The following is a 19,948-nucleotide window of genomic DNA, read 5'->3' as shown; positions in this document are numbered from 1 at the left end:
AAAGAAAAGAATAGAATATGGAAGAAGGAATAAGAATAGAAAATAGAATAGAATAGAATATGGAATGGAATATGGAATAAGAATATAGAATAGAATAGAAAAGAATAGAATATGGAAGAAGGAATAAGAATAGAAAATGGAATAGAATAGAATATGGAATGGAATATGGAATAATATAGAATAGAATAGAAAAGAATAGAATATGGAAGAAGGAATAAGAATAGAATACGGAATGGAATGGAATATGGAATGTGGAATAAGAATAAGAATATAGAATAGAAAAGAATAGAATAGAATATGGAAGAAGGAAGAAGGAATAAGAATAGAATATAGAATAGAATAGAATAACAAGAGTTGGAAGGGAATCTTGGAGGTCTTTAGTCCAACCCCCTGCTCAAGCAGGAGACCCTATCCCCGTGATGGCGAACCAATATCAAGGGAAGCCATATTTGCCAGCATGGCACGCTCGCTTAATGACCACACAAAAAGGCAATTGGACACAGTCACACAACTTGCTTCATAGCCATCGCAACGTACGACCAAATTATGGGCTCCATTACAGTCGGCCAGTGGACAACTCCCTATAATTACATGATTACAGGATCAGGGCCGGAAGGACCTTGGGAGATCTTCCAGTCCAACCCTCTCACTTTCCTCTTGCAGCTCCCAATTATGCAGTGGTTTTATTCGCCTCGTGGTTGTTTCTTACTAAAGAGGCCAAGATGGATGCAAGAGGGGCCAGTTTTCCCTGGCTCTTTTCAGATGTTTCCAGATGTTTCCAGATGGCACAGAAGCTCTGTGGCTGGGGAGGGGGTGGGGGCAGCTTGAAGGAGAAGGTCCCCCCCCCAGTTTTGATGCCAGTTGCATGGACCAGAGGATGCTGTTTCCATGGCAGCAGACAAGGGAAAAAATGCAGCAGAGAACAGGATGCTCAGGTAAAAGAGAGAGAGAGAGAAAGTTTTTTTTTTTAAAGAGATGCTTTCTTGTGCAGAAAAGAGGAAAAAAAATACATTTTTCTGATGCAGAGCTCCACCGCAGAATGGCAATATGGGTACCTGGCACGTATTTATTTATTAAATGTTCATGCCACCCATTTTTATAAGGCAATTGTGGGTAGCTTATAGCTCTATTTTATTTTATATATAAAAAAAACCAAGTTTGTTGAACAAACCGTGACAGCCCCTTTTCTCACTTCTTGCCTAAGCCAGTTGCAAACCACCCCATCGGGGGTTTAACATGGCGGGCAACGTTTACAACAGTCCTGTGAGGTAGTCCATAATTATCCTCAGGCTGATTCAATTACTCTGTGCACACACGTTGCACATTGGCAATAAAGGTTTGGTTTGATTAGGTCAGTATAGGAATTTGTAGAAGTTGGGGCCACATTCAAAATGCAGTTATTTTGAGTAGGAGGCTACTAGGCTCCAAAACAGTCTTGAAAGAGTTAATTCTGCTTTATTTTCAATCGGCAGCCAAAGCAAGAGTGTTTGGGTGTTTGTTTGTTTATTAAATTTATGCCCCACCCGCCCCGCTATCCAGACATCTCCATGTTCACACTAGGCAGACGGTAGAGAGCTGCAGAACAGAAAACAGAATAAGAGAGCCGAAGGGGACCTTGGAGGTCTTCTAGTCCAACCCCTTGCTCAAGCAGGAGACCCCATAACAAATGGATGTCCAATTTCTTCTTAAAAACGCTGATGGAGCTCCCGGAATTCTGAAGGCAAGTCATTCCGCTGGTTAATTATTGTCACTGTCGGGAAATTTCTCTTTTGTTTTAGGCTAAGAGTTGAAGCTTTTATTTCAGGTGCTTTGGAGAATAGGTTGACCCCCTCTTTGTGGGAGCCCCTCAATTATTGGAAGACTGCTATCATGTCACCCCTAGTCCTTCTCTTCATTAGATTAGACATACCCAATTCCTGCAAACGTTCCTCATATGTTTTAGCCTCCAGGCTGTTTAATCATTTTTGTTGCTCTTCTCTATACTCTTTATAGAGTCTTAACCTGGTTTTTGCATCTTGGTGACAAAAAAAAATGGACCCAGTACTCTCTGTGTGTGGTGTTACCAGTGTACACTCGGAATACGGCATCCAGTTTCGGCCACTATGATACAAAATAGACGTTGAGACTCTCTAGCCATGGTCTGAAGCTTTACAGGCCAGCATTGATAGATCCAGGATTCACACAACGCACTAAACCAGGCTTAGGGAATTTTAGCAGAAGTTCGTTGTATGAAATCCAGGGTAAGTTCAAACTTTGAAAACAGAGAGTGTCGATTTCTACAGAAGGCTCCCAAGTTATAAAACACGAATAAACAGTTCACGATGACAGAAGTGATTTGTTAATCATGGTTTACGGCAGGGGTCTCCAACTTTGGCCACTTTAAAACTTGCGGACTTCGACTCCCAGAATTCCTCAGCCAACTTTAGAATTCTGGGAGTTGAAGTCCACAAGTCTTAAAAGTTTCCAAGGTTGGAAATCCATGGGTTACCGCTTGTTATGACATCAGGTTGCAAAAAGCTCCAAGCCTTTGCTTCCTAAAGTAAGTAGTTTAGGTTACTGAATGTTAGGTTACTGAATAAAGAAACCAGGTTTGAAGCAAACCACAGCTTGTCCCAGCCTTTCCAAAGGGTCACTGCTCCTATTCTTAGAGGGGAATACTAGCCCAGTGGGGCCATGGGGCAATTCCCACGATGGACTTTATGGTCTCCCCGCAGACTTCTCCCCCCATTCCTACGACACCCCCCCTCCCCGATATTTCAAAATCGAAAAAAGTTGCTTTTGGTGGTTTCACTGCAAGCAACGAGTCAGCGGCTAGACTACTGAGCATATCAAGAGTGCTTTTCCTGGGAGAATCGTAGAATAGAGCTGGAAAGGATCTTGGAGGTCTTCTAGTCCAGCCCCCTGCTCAAGGAGAACCTATACCACTTCAGATAAGCGACCGTCTAGGCTTTTCTTAAAATCCTCCAGTGAGGGAGCACCCGTGATTTCTGGTGGCAAGCTGTTCCACTGGATAATTGTCCCCACCGTCAAGGAAGCTTCTCCTTAATTCCAGGTTGCTTCTCTCCTTGATTAGTTTCTAACCATTGTTTCTTGTCCTGCCTTCAGGTGCTTTGAAAAATAATTTGAAAAATAATATTCTCTTCTTTGTGGCAGCTCCTCAAATATTGGAAGACTGATATCATGTCCCCCCTAGGCCTTCTTTTCTCTAAACTAGCCAAACCCAAATCCTTGCAACCGTTCTTCATATGTTTTCATTTCCAGGCCTTTAATCATCTTAAGTTGTTTTTCTCAGCACTTTTTCCAAAGTTTCAACATCCTTTTTTAGTATATTGTGGTGACCAGAACTTGGAGTTAGTGTTCCACGTACGGTTTGACTAAAACTTTGCAAGGGGTACTAGAAAGTTGCATGATCTATTCTGTAGATTCTATCCCTCCATTAATGCAGCCTAGGATTGTGTTGGTTGTTTGCCAAGGTCTCCAGTTCGCCTCCACCTGTAGCCTTTCTGACAACCTTCTGGCCAAGCAATTCTGACCCGCTGAGCAGATGTTTGCAGCTGGCTGTGTTGCAGGAAAGGCTCGATCTTGGGCAAGATGAATAGAATAGAATAGAATTATCAGAGAATAGAATAGAATAGAAAAGAATTATTAGAGAATAGAATATAATTATTAGAGAATGGAATAGAATTAATAGAGAATAGAATAGAAAAGAATAGAATTATTAGAGAATAGAATAGAATTATTAGAGAATAGAATAGAATTAATAGAGAATAGAATATAATTATTAGAGAATATAATTATTGGAGAATAGAATAGAAAAGAAAATAATTATTAGAGAATGGAATAGAATTATTAGAGAATAAAATAGAATTATTAGAGAATAGAATAGAATTATTAGAGAATAGAATAGAATTAATAGAGAATAGAATATAATTATTAGAGAATATAATTATTGGAGAATAGAATAGAAAAGAAAATAATTATTAGAGAATGGAATAGAATTATTAGAGAATAAAATAGAATTATTAGAGAATGGCACAGAATTATTAGAGAATAGAATAGAATTATTAGAGAATAGAATAGAATTATTAGAGAATAGAATAGAATTATTAGAGAATAGAATAGAATTATTAGAGAATAGAATAGAATTAATAGAGAATAGAATATAATTATTAGAGAATATAATTATTGGAGAATAGAATAGAAAAGAAAATAATTATTAGAGAATGGAATAGAATTATTAGAGAATAAAATAGAATTATTAGTGAATGGAATAGAATTATTAGAGAATAGAATATAATAGACAAGAATTATTAGAGAATAGAATAGAATTATTAGAGAATAGAATTATTAGAGAATAGAAAAGAATTATTGGAGAATAGAATAGAATAGAATAGAATTATTAGAGAATAGAAAAGAATATAATTATTAGAGAATATAATTATTAGAGAACAGAATAGAATTATTAGAGAATACAATTAGAGAATAGAATAGAATTATTAGAGAATAAAATTATTAGAGAACAGAATGGAATAGACAAATAGACATCACTTCAGACGAATGCTTATCCAACCTCTTCTTAAAAACTTGTGCAACAGGGTTGGAGCATTCACAACTTCGGGAGGCGTTTCAAGTCCTCATGAAGGCGGCGGCGGCGGCGGAGAGAACTGCTGCGGGAGGGGCGGGGAGGGGGCCAGCCTCCCTTCGGGGGTGGGGGGAGAGGCGGGGCAGGGGCGTGGCCGTGACGTCAGCCTCGAGGGCTGCTCCCACTTCGCCCGGGCAGCGCAGGCGGGCAGGGCGGATGGACGGGCAGGAGCCCCTCGGGGGAGCAGCCGCCGGGCGCCCGCAGTCCAGGTGAGGCAGGGGAGGGGATGGAGGGGGGGGGGGCTTGGGCCACGCCGTCGCTGGCACCCCCTTCCCCGGGCATGGAGGAGCCCATGGGGAGGGGTCCCTCTAGGGCAGAAGGGGGGAGGAAATGGGGCGGGGGGGGAGCCCCACATTCCATCATCCTGGTTTAAGGGGTCGTGTGAACCGCAGCGAAAGCAGCCCACGCATTTCCCCTCCTCTCCCCTTACAGGGTGAGCCAACCTCCCTTTAACCATCATGGGTCATGTAGGTTTGTGTGGTCTCCTTAACTTGGCTTGCGAAGGTGGCCCCCTTTCCCGGCTGCCTTCCACAGGAACAGAGCTTGAAGGGACCTTGGAGGTCATCTAGTCCAACCCCCCCTCCCCCTTGCTCACGCAGGAGACCTGCGCTGGGGGTTTGAATCTGATCGAACAAGCTGGTCGTCTTAGCTGCTGAGCCACCTGGTCAGGTTAAGGGGAAGGCATCCAAGTTCTTTTTTAATACGTTTTTTTAACAATTTTTATTCTCTTATATATAGTTACAAGTATACGTTCACACAGTTTTTGTTTATCATCTTCAGCACTTTTGCATGTTTATTTTTCCATACGAAGGGTTAAAATATACATTTGCTTACCATCCCATACACCTATTTTGCATTGTCACCACCTGGTTATTTTTTCACTCACCCTCCCTTCTTCCTTCCTCCTCTCCTTTTCCTTCCCTTCTTCCCTTGCCTCTCCCCTACTCCTCTCTTCCTCTTCCTGCCCTCTCTCCTTCTCTTTCTATCCCTTCCCTCCTTCCTCCCTTTTCCTCTTTCTTCTTCCCTTGCCTCTCCCCTACTCCTCTCTTCCTCTTCCTGCCCTCTCTCCTTCTCTTTCTATCCCTTCCCTCCTTCCTCCCTTTTCCTCTTTCTTCTTCCCTTGCCTCTCCCCTACTCCTCTCTTCCTCTTCCTGCCCTCTCTCCTTCTCTTTCTATCCCTTCCCTCCTTCCTCCCTTTTCCTCTTTCTTCTTCCCTTGCCTCTCCCCTACTCCTCTCTTCCTCTTCCTGCCCTCTCTCCTTCTCTTTCTATCCCTTCCCTCCTTCCTCCCTTTTCCTCTTTCTTCTTCCCTTGCCTCTCCCCTACTCCTCTCTTCCTCTTCCTGCCCTCTCTCCTTCTCTTTCTATCCCTTCCCTCCTTCCTCCCTTTTCCTCTTTCTTCTTCCCTTGCCTCTCCCCTACTCCTCTCTTCCTGCCCTCTCTCTTTCTATCCCTTCCCTCCTTCCTCCCTTTTCCTCTTTCTTCTTTCTCTCCCCTTTCCTCTCTTCTCCTCTCGTCCTCTCCCTTCCTTTTCTTTTCTGTTGTTCTGGTTATCTCTTCTCAACTCTGAGGTTTCCAGGCAGTTCTGTAGTGTTTTTAACCGGCCGGGCACATCTCAGGTTGGCATTGCCCCACAGTTGGTCCTGAATTTAAGAGCGAGTTGAATTCACCTAACTAGGTTAACTAATTACAACTAACGATGTTGCGTTCTTAATCGGGAGAATTAAGCCACTTTGAGAACTTCTCAAAGTGGCTTGATTCTCCTGATTAAGAACGCAACATCGTGGGTTGGGATTTGCACTACACACCTGGGTGCAAAAGATCCTAACCAGGTGTAGCCAACTTTACACACACACACACACACACACACGGACTGGTTTGTTGTGGGAATGTGGTGCTTGCTGGCCGAAAAGTGTATCCTGGCTTATTTCAGTGATGAGCTGGTTTCCGCTGAACTAATGTGCTTCGGATTTCCCACAGTTTAACCATGGTTAAAATTTTAACAAGTTTTGCAAAGAACCATTGCTGAAGTGACCTGGTTAACTACGTTGGCTTGGAGGGATATGATCGGAGCCAGATTGGCATAAGGTGGCTCAGTGGCTCAGACAGGTCTGCGGTTCGGCGGTTCGAATCCCTTATACGGGTCTCCTGCGTGAGCAGGGGGGTCGGACTAGATGACCTCCAAGGTCCCTTCCAACTCTGTTAACTGTTAAGTGGTGAAGACATCAGGCAAGAATCTGGGAGACCCTGAGTTGGGCACGAAGCCAGCTGGGCGACCTTGGGCCAGCCAATCTCTCACGACTCCAGGAAAGAGGCAAGGAAAAACCTCAAAGCACAGCTGGAGGAGGAGGAGGAGGAGGAGGCAGCCGGCCTTGGGTGTAGGGCCTCCTGCTTGGCCTGGAGGTTGGACTACATGACCTCCAAGGTCCCTTCCAACTCTGTTAATCTGCATTTCAGTGGCGGTTTTAGCAAACTGGGCTTTGAGACTGGCATTGCCCAGAGGCAGGGGCGAATATTTCCTGGGGATGCACAGCTGGGCTTTAGAACATAGAATAGCAGAGTTAGGAAGGGACCTTGGAGGTCTTCTAGTCCAACCCCCCTGCTCAAGCAGGAGACCCTATTCTATTTCAGGCTTATGGCTGTCCGATCTCTTCAAGGATGGAGCCCCCTCCAACTTCTGTTTCTCTGGTTAACCGTTCTCACGGTCAGAAAATTCCTCCTTAAAAACAACTAAGATGATTAAAGGCACGGAGACCAAAACACATGAAGAACGGTTGCGGGCTTTATAGGAGCCTGGCGAAGGCGAAAAGAGCCTCCCCCTCCCTGTAGAGGCCCCCGGGAGGCTTCAGGAGCTCCCCTAAAGCCTCCGGAGCGCAAAAAAACCCCGCAAACCGGAAGTTTGTGAACGGTCTTCCGGTTTCCTCATAGGGCCGGTTTAAGCCTTCCGGAGCCTTCCAGAGGCTTTTCTGAAGGCTCCGGAGGACGAAAAACAACCGTACGAACGACTTGCTCGTAGGGTCGTTTTTCGTCCTCCGGAGTCTTCAGGGAAGCCTCCTGAAGTCTCCGGAGGGCTTAAACCGGCCCTACGAGGAAACCGGAAGTCCGTTCCTGAACTTCCGGTTTGCCTGTAGAGCCGTTTTTTTTTTTTGTGCTCCGGAGGCTTCAAATTTCTCCTTAATCCCAGGTTGCTTCTCTCCTTGGTTAGTTTCCATCCATTCTTTCTTGTCCTGCCTCCTGGTGCTTTGGAAAATAAGTTGACCCCCCTCTCTTCTTTGTGGGAGCTCCTCAAATATTGGAATACTGCTACCATTCCCCCCCCCCCCCCCGGTCCTTATTTTCTCTAGACTAGCCAAACCCAAATCCTTGCAACCGTTCTTCATCTTCAGGCCTTTAATCATCTTAAGTTGTTTTTCTCTGCGCCTTTTCCAAAGTTTCAACATCCTTTTTTAGTATATTGTGGTGGCCAGAACTTGGAGTTAGTGTTCCAAGTATGGTTTGACTAAAACTTTGCAAGGGGTACTAGAAAGTTGCATGATCTATTCTGTAGATTCTATCCCTCCATTAATGCAGCCTAGGATTGTGTTCGTTGTTGTTGGGTTGTTTTTTTTTTACTGCTGCTACACAAAGTTGTGTTACAGCAACCAAGCGCTGTTACTGGTTTTCTCAAAATTGATCCTCTCTAAAGCCAACATTATTATTTTAAAAGAAACTTCTCTCTTCCATCCATCCATCCCAAAAGGAATCTCATCCTTGGTTGTCCACGGAACTCTTGAAAACCTTGATTGAGGAGGCTTTAATGCGTGTTTATCCCATGTCACACATCGCACTAAGCCAGAATGTGGCGGGTTGGTACAGGGGGCTCCAGCCTGTGGACCAGGCCAATTGCAGTTTATTCATCAAACCGTGGTTAGTCATTAACTGAACTGCAGGATTATGAGATACAGGTCGTCCTTGATGTACGACTAATAACTGTGCCCAAAATTTACCTGGTGCGGGACATTTTTAAGTGGGTGTTGCCTCGTTTTATGATTTTTCTTGCCGCCGTTGTTAAGTGAATCATTGTAGTTAAGTTAGCAACCTGGTAGTTAAGTGAATCTGGTGAATCTTTGGTTGTGCTTGTCCGAATGTTGCAAAAGTTAATTATATCATCCAGTGACTCTGCGACCATCATAAATAGGAGCCAGTGATCATATGACCATGGGGGGGACACAATGCTCAGTGGCTAAGATGCTCCATGTGAGTCCCCCACAGGGCACAAATATTCCTTTCTCGGCCCACCTCACTTCCGGTTTGCTCAGAGGGTGGTTTTAAGCGTTCCGAAGGCTTCAGGGACGTTCCCTGAAGCCTCCGGGGGGGCGGGGGAGGCTCTTTTCGCCCTCCCCAGGCTCCTATAAAGCCTCTGGAGCCTGGGGAAGGCGAAAAATAGCTTTTAAAAAGGTGAACTTAGCTGGCCAGCGCGCGCATGCGCGCTGGCCAGCTGACAGGGCAGCGCCTCGCGTGCCCTGACAAATGGCTCCGCGTGCCACTTGTGGCACGCGTGCCATAGGTTCGCCATCACTGGGCTAAAACGTAACAACTGTCTCGCTTAGCAGCTGAAATTGTCATAAGTCGAGGACAACCTGTAATGAATCCACCTGTTTCTTCCCATGCGGGGTGGAGTCTGGGCAAATGAATGGAGCTGGCAGAGTGTTTATTGGCCGGATGCCCTTCCTGTCGCCGGTACGGAGTTTTCGTTCAGCAGATACATCCTCATTGTGAACCTATTCTCTTCCAAAGTGAAGATGTGAAATTGCAGGGCATTCGAGAAGGGCGTTTTAACATCCCTTGCTACCCACAGCGGCCCCTTTTTAAAAGGAAAAATATTCCTTGGGTCTCAGAAGTTGGGAGAGCAGGAGGATCGCTTGGAATCGTCCCTCCTGGGACAAACCTGAGCTAAGCGGCAGAAGGGAGAGTCTTGGCAATGCCACAGGGTGCCACGTCCAGCCACTTGAAACGTGGCTGGTCCTCCAAGCTCGTTTCCTCTTTTCTTGTTTTTCTTGGATTCTTCGGTCATTCTTTGGCGGTTGGTCCTCAACGGAGCCTGTAATCAAGTTTCAACCCACAAGAGCCCACCGGCTGTGCCAAATCTTCCCCGGCTCCTAACGTTGGCCTCAGCTGCCTTGAGTAAATACAGCGGCTTGTTTTTCCATGCTTGGTGAGGGGTTGTTGTTTTTTTTCCAGAAGGGGCTATTTTTCCTTCCCTGAGTCGAAAACCTCCAGTTTGATTGCTCCACCAAGGCCACTGTGTCTCTCCTTGGATTGCTCCAAGAATGCAGGGTGAAAGAGACGCGTGTTTTGCAAAAGCCTAGATGGTCATAAATGGGATAACATTTATGGCGCTAGAGAGAGCCTGTTGCAAAAGCCCACTCCCCTCTTCAAGGCTGAACCTGGAGGTCTCCGAGCTAAGCTGGTCAAGGAGAGTCGCTGCTAAATTGATATATCCATAATTTACACACACACACACACACACACAGACACACACACACACACACACACTCACAAATATACATATACACCTTTTACTTGCCCCTCTTGATACATCAAAGATAGATGGATGGATGGATAGATAGATAGGGATAGATGAATATTGATAGATAGGGATGGATGGATGGATAGAAGATAGATAGATAAATAGATAGATAGATGATAGATAGATAGATAGATAGATAGATAGATAGATAGATGATAGATAGATAGATAGATAGATAGATAGATAGATAGATAGACGGATGGATAGAAGATAGATGATAGATAGATAGATAGATAGATAGATAGATAGATAGATAGATAAATAGATAGATAGATAGATGATAGATAGATAGATAGATGATAGATAGATAGATAGATAGATAGATAGATAGATAGATAGATAGATAGATAGACGGATGGATAGAAGATAGATGATAGGTAGATAGATGCATGGATGGATGGATGGATGAATGGATGGATAGAAGATAGATAGATAGATAGATAGATAGATAGATAGATAGATAAATAGATAGATAGATAGATAGATGATAGATAGATAGATAGATAGATGATAGATAGATAGATAGATAGATAGATAGATAGATAGATAGATAGACGGATGGATAGAAGATAGATGATAGGTAGATAGATGCATGGATGGATGGATGGATGAATGGATGGATAGAAGATAGATAGATAGATAGATAGATAGATAGATAGATAGATAGATAGATAAATAGATAGAAGATAGAGAGATAGAAGATAGATGATAGGTACATAGATGGATGGATAGGTGGGAGGGTGGATGGATGGATGGATAGATAGATAGATGGGTGGGTGGATAGATGGGTGGGTGGATAGAAAGAAAGGAAGATGATAGGTAAGTAGGTATGTGGATGGATGGATAGAAGATAGATAGATAGATAGATAGATAGATAGATAGATAGATAGATAGATGATAGATAGATAGACAGATGGATAGAAGATAGATGATAGGTAGATGGATAGATAGATGGGTGGGTGGATAGATAGATAGAAAGAAAGATAGATGATAGGTAGGTGGATGGATGGATAGAAGATGATAGATAGATAGATAGATAGATAGATGATAGATAGATAGATAGATAGATGATAGATAGATAGATGATAGATAGATGATAGATAGATGATGGATGGATAGAAGATAGATGATAGGTAGATGGATGGATGGATGGATGAATGGATGGATAGAAGATAGATAGATAAATAGATAGGAGAGAGAGAGAGATAGAAGATAGATGATAGGTAGATAGATGGATGGATGGGTGGGAGGATGGATGGATAGATAGATAGATGGGTGGATAGATAGATAGAAAGAAAGGTAGATGATAGGTAAGTAGGTAGGTGGGTGGATGGATGGATGATAGATAGATATGTAGGTAGTTAGAAAGGTTAGAGTGATGATAGGTAGGTAGGTAGATAGTTGCCATAGATAGATAGCAATAGCTATAGCTCTTCAAGTTATATACCGCTTCACAGTGTTTTACATCCCTCTCTAAGCGGTTTACAGGGTCAGCCTCTTGCCCCCAACAATCTGGGTCCTCATTTGACCCACCTGGGAAGGCCGGGTCAACCTTGAGCCTTGTGAGATTTGAACTGCCAAATTGCAGTCAGCCTGCAGTCAGCAGAAGGAGCCTGCAGTACCGCGCTCTAACCACTGCGCCACCAAGACAGACAGACAGACAGACAGACCTTTGCTGTTTCAGGAGGGGCAAGTGAAGGGTATATATATAATACGTTCCCCGATTTCAAACTCTTTTCAAGTATGAAATGGCTGAATTCAGCGCGTAAAATGAGCCATCTCGGTTGGAAATCTTAGGACCACAAAACTGGGATGTGGTGGGAAGCCACTGAGAAGATGACCGAAGGGCTGTCCCACTGCCGTTCTGGAAAAATGTTGGTCTGTAGTTGTCCAATTCCATTTATGGCACTTTTTGTTACTTAACAGCCGTGTTGGATTCCTGCATGGGGCAGAGTGTTAGACTAGATCAGTGTTTCTCAAACTTTAGGTTGGATGAGCTTCAGCTCCCAGAAGGAATCCACACACATTTGTCAAGCTTGAGAAATACTAGACTAAATGACCTCCAGGATCCCTCCCAAACCTTGCATTCTGTGAGTATCCCCAAGGAAGATGAGGAACCTCTCATTTCAAAACTAAATTAATTTTGGGGCAGGGGAGGTGGTTCTGATAAAGTTAGGCTGAAAAAAATCTCTCATGGAAGAAGAAGAAAGATACAAGCCATGTTTAGACAGGCATTCAGTCTAAAAGGAGCTTTGTGTGTGGTGTGATGTTGGTTGTCGTCATTTACAAACGTGTGTGTGTGTGTGTGTGTGGCTGTGGCTTAATGGATTGGGCAGTCCCCTCAGCAAACTGCAGTACATTGAACAAACCATGGCTAAATGAACAGGGCTTGAACAGGGAGTGTGTGAACCTATTCAAAGTTTGCCATTCGGACCGAAGCTTCCCAAGACCCTGAAGCAAACTCCTTGCCCCGACAAAAACCCCTTTTATGAATTGATTGTGAATTCTGCTCCTTCATCTCCAGCAAAGTCTTTCGAGGGAGGATTTACGGTCACAGACCTTATCTGGCTTGGAGAGCTGCCAGACCGAGATCTGCAGAACTTGGCAAGGAGTCTCGGAGAGTCATGAACCAATGAAGCGAACTAATGGCCTCCTGCAAACTCCCCTCCCCTTTTGCTCCTCTTTTATTTCCTCTGGGAGGGGCCATTCACCATCCACCTTTGGCCTTACTCCCAAGTCGACCCCTGTTCTTTAGCTGTTCCCTTCATCTGGCAACTCACACTGGGAACAGGCTCCAGCTGTTCTTCCGCCTCACTGATGTCCGACTCCGAAGGCAGCTGATAACTGGCATACGGCTCTGGCCCCCTCTCTGCCTCCGACACAGAGCCCTCATCAGAGCCTTCCCCAGACTCCAGGACTGGCCCATCTTCCTCCCCGACCCTCCTCACTGTCCGAATCTGCTGCCAGCTCCACTGGCCACACAACATTGGGATAAGGCAGAGAGACAAAGTGGTATCTTTACGGACGGAGGGTATCTGTGATTTTCCACAATTCCTGGACAAAAATTTGATAGAGCCTTGCAAAGATTTGCGCTTGTGTTGTAACTGGTGGCTTTGATCCTCCTTGTCCTGCATGAAGCCTCATAGATGTTTTTATAGGTTTCCAAAATTCCCATTTAGACCAGCAATGGTGGCAATGGCTCACCACAGCAGAGAGGCTGGGTGTGTATAAAATCAATTTTTTTAAAGGAATGTAGTCATTATTATCCATGCTGGCTTGGCTTCATCTCTCTGTCCTGCCTGGCGTTGACAGAAGTAATTAATGCTGCCTCTTTTTTGGAGTCTTAGAAAAAGTCCTATTTATGGATCTCCCTCCCGCCTAAATTGAAGGAAGAGCCCCAAGCGGTCTTCTCATGCTCACCTTCCGAACGCACTCACCTCCCATAATCCTCAGCCACAACCAGGCAGGTGGCAAAGGCAGAGGTTTGGAGAAGGGTTTGATCTTCTCCAAGAAGGAGTTACAGAATTGTGGCGGTGACAACCAGAGATAAATAGCGATGGTCCCGGAAGAAGGTAGTGAGATCCTCAAATCGGAATTTGGAAAAGTTTTGCAACTCTACCCAAAGTGCAAAATGCCGGGAAGTGGCTGAATTCGCATGTTTTGCTCAGGGTTGGCTTGTCTTCAGGATTAACCACGATGCCTTCCAAACCACAATCGTGTTTCGGATTACATTTAAAGCCAATCTGGGGCAGATTTGGCTTCTCGTAGCCAAAACAAATCATACGTTGCGCATTTCTGGTCGCCACGATGTAAAAAAGATGCGGAGACTCTGGAAAGAGTGCAGAGAAGAGCAACAAAGATGATTAGGGGACTGGAGACTAAAACATATGAAGAACGGTTGCAGGAACTGGGTATGTTTAGCTTAAGAGAAAGAAGGACTAGGGGAGACATGATAGCAGTCTTCCAATATCTCAGGGGTTGCCACAAAGAAGAGGGAGTCAAGCTATTCTCCAAGGCACCTGAGGGTAGAACAAGAAGCAATGGGTGGAAACTAATCAAGGAGAGAAGCAACTTAGAACTGAGGAGAAATTTCCTGACAGTTAGAACAATGAATCAGTGGAACAGAATTTGCCTCCAGAAGTTGTGAATGCCCCAACACTGGAAGTCTTTAAGAAGATGTTGGATAGCCATTTGTCTGGAACGGTATAGGGTTTCCTGCCTAGGCAGGGGGTTGGACTAGAAGACCTCCAAGGTCCCTTCCAACTCTACTATTGTATTGTATTGTATTTTTAAAAATGCATTTATAGCTTGCCTTCATTATTTTTGCGTATAACTCAAGGCGGCGAGTATTGTTTTGACCTAGGCTTCCCCCCAAAGCACAAGGCACAGTCCTGGTCTGGATAAAACCCTTTTTATTAAACAAACGTGAATTCCTCTCATTCACACGCAACAAGGCCTGACAAAGAGTCTTTCGAAGGAATATTCATGACTGCAGCTGCCATGAAAAATATTTTCCAAATGAGATGTGCTGTGCAAAGAAAGACTGGGTCAGACTAGAAGACCTCCAAGGTCCCTTCTAACTCTACCCTATTCTAGATTCTCTGGTTCTCAAAAGTCTGAATTTCTTCCTTCGTTACATTTCCTGGCCAGCGTCCAACAGCTTTGATGGCTCTAAATACAGACCCACTTGCAGGATTTTGTGGCTGCTATAAAAAAAAAAATCAATACACATACAAAAGAGCCTTCATCTCGACCGATACTGTATCTGAGTTGGTCTTAATTGGCTGTCATTCCGATCAATTGGCCCCACCTACTTATTTGTCCTGATTCCACCCTACTCGGTGTGTGTGGTCTAACCTGTCTCATGCCAAAATCAATATTTTACCCAGGTGTGTTTTTTAAAAAAATCAATGTTTGCAAATATTTTAACATCCTGTTGCTTGATAGCATATGTTTTCCTTACTTTAATTAATCTTGTGTTCTGTTTACCGAAAAGCAGGAGAGGCTTCCGTCTGCGAACAAGGCTGAATTTATTAACACCCAAGGAAGAAACAGAAAAGCTTTTAATGAGATAATTTTGCACGCTTGAAGTGCTGTGTTTGTAGATACTAATTGACCATATGTTGTAGAAGTTCATTAAATGCTTAGGAATAACAGAATAACTCAACAACTCCTAGAGTTGAAAGGGACCTTTTGAAATGTTTTAATCCAATCCCCTGTTGAAGCAGGAAACCCTATACCACTTCAGACAAATCGTTGTCCGATCTCTTCTTTAACAGATTAAAAGAGTTGGAAGGGACCTTGTAGGTCATCTAGTCCAACCCCCACCCGCCCAAGCAGGAGACCCTACAGCATTTCTGACAGTTGGCAGTCCAGTTTCTTCTTGAAAGCCTCCAGGGATGAAGCTCCCACAACTTCCAAAGGCAACTTCTGTTCCATGGGTTGATTGTTTTCACTGTCAGGAAATTCCTCCTTATTTTCAGCTTGAATTTCTCTCCTTTCATAACGGAGTTTCCATCCTTTATTTCTTGTCTGGCCTTCTGGTGCCTTGGAGAATAGCTTGGTCCGCTCTTTGCTCATTTTTGCCCTTCCCAGCCCTCAGGAGCACCTTGCAGCCCTCCCAAACCCTCTGCACGTCCATTTTTGCAAAGAGGGCAGGATTTCGGTAGACCAAAAATGCTGTATTCAGTGTATAAGACGCACCCAGATTTTCAACCTCTTTTTGGAGGGAAAAAGTGTGTCTTATACTCTGAAAAATACGATGGGTGGATAGATGGATGGATGGATGGATGGATGGATGGATGGATGGATGGATAGACAGACGATAGACAGACAGACAGACAGATATAGAGAGAAGAGAGATATAAATAAAAGAGATAGATATAGAGAGGATAGATAGATGATAGATAGATAGATAGATAGATAGATAGATAGATAGATAGACAGACAGACAGACAGACAGACAGATGACAGATATAGAGAGAAGAGAGATATAAATAAGAGAGAGATATAGAGAGGATAGATATAGAGAGAAGATATAAATAGAAGAGATAGGATAGATAGGTAGATAGATAGATAGATAGACAGATAAACAGACAGATATAGAAAGAGATATATAAATAGAAGAGATAGATATAGAGAGGATAGATAGATATAGAGAGAAGATATAAATAGAAGAGATAGGATAGATAGATAGGTAGATAGATAGACAGATAAACAGACAGATATAGAAAGAGATAGAAATAGAAGAGATAGATATAGAGTGGATAGATAGATGATAGATAGATAGATAGATAGACAGACAGATATAGAGAGAAGAGAGATATAAATAGAAGAGATAGATATAGAGAGGATAGATAGATAGACAGATATAGAGAGAAGATATAAATAGAAGAGATAGAGAGGATAGATAGGAAATAGATAGATAGATGATAGATAGATGATAGATAGATAGATAGATGATAGATAGATAGATAGATAGATAGATGATAGATAGAGACAGACAGACAGATATAGAGAGAAGAGAGATATAAATAGAAGAGATAGATGTAGAGAGTATAGATAGATAGAAGATACAACATCTCCTCTTCTCCCAGTTGCTTGTAAGCCTGCACAGTTTCTCTGGCCCAAGCGTAGACTTTCTAGAAAATAACGTTTTGACCGAGATCGTTTGTGTGTTTCCGTTAGGAGGATGGAGGCCTCGTGCTTGGAATTAGCCCTGGAAGGAGAGCGGGCGTGCAAAGCGGGGGATTTCCCTTCCGGAGCCGCCGCCTTCGAACACGCAGTCAAGGTGGGGACGGAGGATCTGAAGACCCTCAGCGCCATATACAGCCAATTGGGCAACGCCTACTTCTACCTGAAGGACTACGCCAAAGCTTTGGAGTACCATAAGCACGATCTCACGCTGGCCAGGTAAGCGCTCTGCAGCCAGAAGGGAGCCCTCTGGAGACATGAAGGAGGAGCCGAGTCGGGGGATGCAACGCTCAAGCCATGCAAAACTTCCACCCGTAGGACAAAAAAGCCAGAATGTTCCATTTTCCCTTTTGGGGTGGTGGGGTTGGGCTGGAAAAGAAAGACAGGTGGTCTGTGGGAGATGGAGGGAGCTCGTGGGGAAGCTGGGAAAAGGAAGAGAAATAGAAGAGGTCAAGAAAAGGGATACAGATACAATTAACGGAGTTGGAAGGGACCTTGAAGGTCATCTAGTCCAACCCCCCACCCAAGCAGGAGACCCGACACCATTCCTGACAAATGGCAGTCCAGTCTCTTCTTGGAAGCCTCCAGGGATGAAGCTCCCACAACCTCTGAGGGCAACTTCTGTTCCATGGGCTGATTGTTTTCACGGTCAGGAAATTCCTCCTTATTTCCAGGTTGAATCTCTCCTTGTTCAGTTTCCATCCATTGTTCCTTGTATGGCCTTTGGGTGCTTATGGCTGCCTGCAATTTGGCAGTTCGAATCTCAACAGGCTGAAGGCCGACTCAGCCTTCCCTCCTTCCAAGGTGGGTCAAATGAGGACCCAGATTGTTGGGGGACAAGAGGCTGACTCTGTAAACCGCTTAGAGAAGGCTATAAAAGCACCATTAAGCAGTATATAAGCCTAAGATGGTTACTTCTTCCAAGAGAAAACTCCCAGCATCTTTTCCCCAATGCCTGCAGAACCATCGGGGATCGGATCGGAGAGGGCAAAGCCAGCAGCAATCTTGGCAACACGCTGAAAATCTTGGGCCAGTTCGACGAAGCCTTGGTCTGTTGCCAAAGGCACCTGGACATCTCGCAGGAGCAAGGAGACAAGGTAGGAAGGGGGCCCCTCAGCGACCATCCAGCCTCTGGCCAGGAAAATAGCAGCCTTGGGTGGAAAAGAACAGACAGCCTTACACAGTTGCAGGATGGTAGCTTTTTAACCCTACATTTAACCTTCTGCATTCCCTTCTCACCCCCAGGAGTCTTTAGAGGGGCCCGCTAGGCCCAAAACGGGCCTTGCGGGGGGTTGCATGCATGCGCGGGGGGTGACTCTAGCCTGACTTTTCTGCATCCAGCATCTTTTAGTAAAAGAACCCATCACTTCAACCAAAGGGAGTCGAGGGTTTTTCTTTCCTAAGGGATCAGACTGGGGCAGGCCTGACACCAATATCTGGATTGTGATAAGACTGTGAATGTGGCAATCATTGGAGGGGCCCCACCCCATGAGCTCTCTTTTCTCTTTTCTTTTTTATAGGTGGGGGAGGCCCGAGCACTGTATAACATTGGCAATGTCTACCATGCGAAAGGCAAGGAAGCATTGTGGACCCTGCCCCAGGAGGAGCCAGGCCAGCTTCCCCAGGAGATTCAGGAGGCTCTGCAAAAGGCATCCGAATTTTACAAGTGAGTGAGTGGGTGGTCTTCTCCAGGTGGATAGGAGTGATGGGATCCCATTGAGACACCTCAATATTCATTGGATAAGAATAAAAAACGGGCTGGAAGAGATAACCACACCATCAATAGCATTAAAACCAGATGTCAGCATTCTAAATACCACCTGTTCCGATTAGCAGGCCTGGCATAATTACAACTGTCCCTCCTGGCAAATGTATTAACTGGTTATTTTAGGGGTATTGTTTTTAACTTATTGTGTGTGTTTTAGGGGTTCAAAATCCTATATTTATATATATTGCTTTGTACAGTTCTTTTAATTCCATTTTTAACCTCCTCCATTCCAACTGTACATGTTCAATTTTTATTGTATTTTGATATATTTGGCATGGACTGTACACCGCCCCGAGTCCCTTTTTGGGAGAGGGGGCGGTCTAGAAGCATGAATAATAAATAAATAAATAAATAAATGTATGAAATCAATCAGAGACCAAGGCAGAATCATCCTTAAAGTTCCAATTTAATCATACAGGCAAGTTAGCAGGTCTATGGAAAATCCCAAATCTGATCTTCTTCCTGGAATTCCACCCAGTTGAAAGTTCATAAACTTATGCCCACTCCCATAAATCCATCACATGGTCCAATCCTTTTCCTCCACGCTGGCATCTACACCCCTCTGCTTCCGGTCAGGTGTTGAGGTGCAGAGACAAAAGATCACCTTGGGCTTCTAGAAAAGAACGACAACAACACATTCCACAATCCTACTCCTTTCTATTCCTCCCTCCCAACTACTACACTATTGAAACAGCATAAGAAATTAATAGAAAGTGTGGCAGGCCAAAGATCCTAAAAAAAACATAACTACAGGCCTGACACCAGAACTATTTCTATTAGGGATAATTGCAGGGAAATATGAGGAAAAGAAATTGAATACTTAATATTGCATGCAATAACTGCAGCAAGAATCATGTATGCACAAAATTGGAAAAACAAAAATAAACCAGCAGAAGAAAATGTGATTTTAAAAAAAAGTATTGGAATGCGCTGAAATGGACAGACTTACAAAAGAAATAAAAGACAGAGAAGAATCTGAGTATGACTTAGTATGGAATGTATGGTCCAAACGGCTAGAGGAAAGAGGCAAAGAATAAGAAAGCACTAAAGGGAGAAAAGATTAAGAAATTAGAAAACAATCATAAAACAAATTCAAACAAGATACAAAAAGGATTTAGAACAGTACGGCTTTCAAAACGAACAAGAAGAATTGGACAAAATAGTAACAAGAACAGAAGAAAACATGATTACAAAAACATGCAATTGTCTCTTAAAATTCAAAATGGAGCAATATCGAAAAGGCTCAGATCACAAAAATAAAAACATTTGAAATAAATA

At 43.8% G+C, this 19,948-nt stretch overlaps 1 protein-coding gene across 1 annotated transcript in view; it reads left to right on the top strand.

The window, feature by feature from the left end:
* Positions 1-4,745: 4,745 nt before the first annotated feature.
* Positions 4,746-19,948, top strand: part of GPSM1 (G protein signaling modulator 1) — an 86,485-nt gene continuing 71,282 nt past the window's right edge. Inside the window, exons 1-4 of the mRNA XM_081967621.1 lie at positions 4,746-4,851; positions 16,897-17,121; positions 17,864-17,999; positions 18,423-18,568. Of these exons, the coding sequence (XP_081823747.1) occupies positions 4,799-4,851; positions 16,897-17,121; positions 17,864-17,999; positions 18,423-18,568 (560 nt within the window). The 5' untranslated portion in view covers positions 4,746-4,798. The remainder of the gene's footprint in view (positions 4,852-16,896; positions 17,122-17,863; positions 18,000-18,422; positions 18,569-19,948) is intronic.

Source organism: Natrix helvetica, assembly GCF_964273705.1.
Source record: "Natrix helvetica genome assembly, chromosome: 15".
Classification (NCBI taxonomy): domain Eukaryota; kingdom Metazoa; phylum Chordata; class Lepidosauria; order Squamata; family Natricidae; genus Natrix; species Natrix helvetica.
The sequence above is the reverse complement of the archived record's forward strand: the minus strand, read 5'-3'. Positions and strand labels throughout refer to the sequence as shown.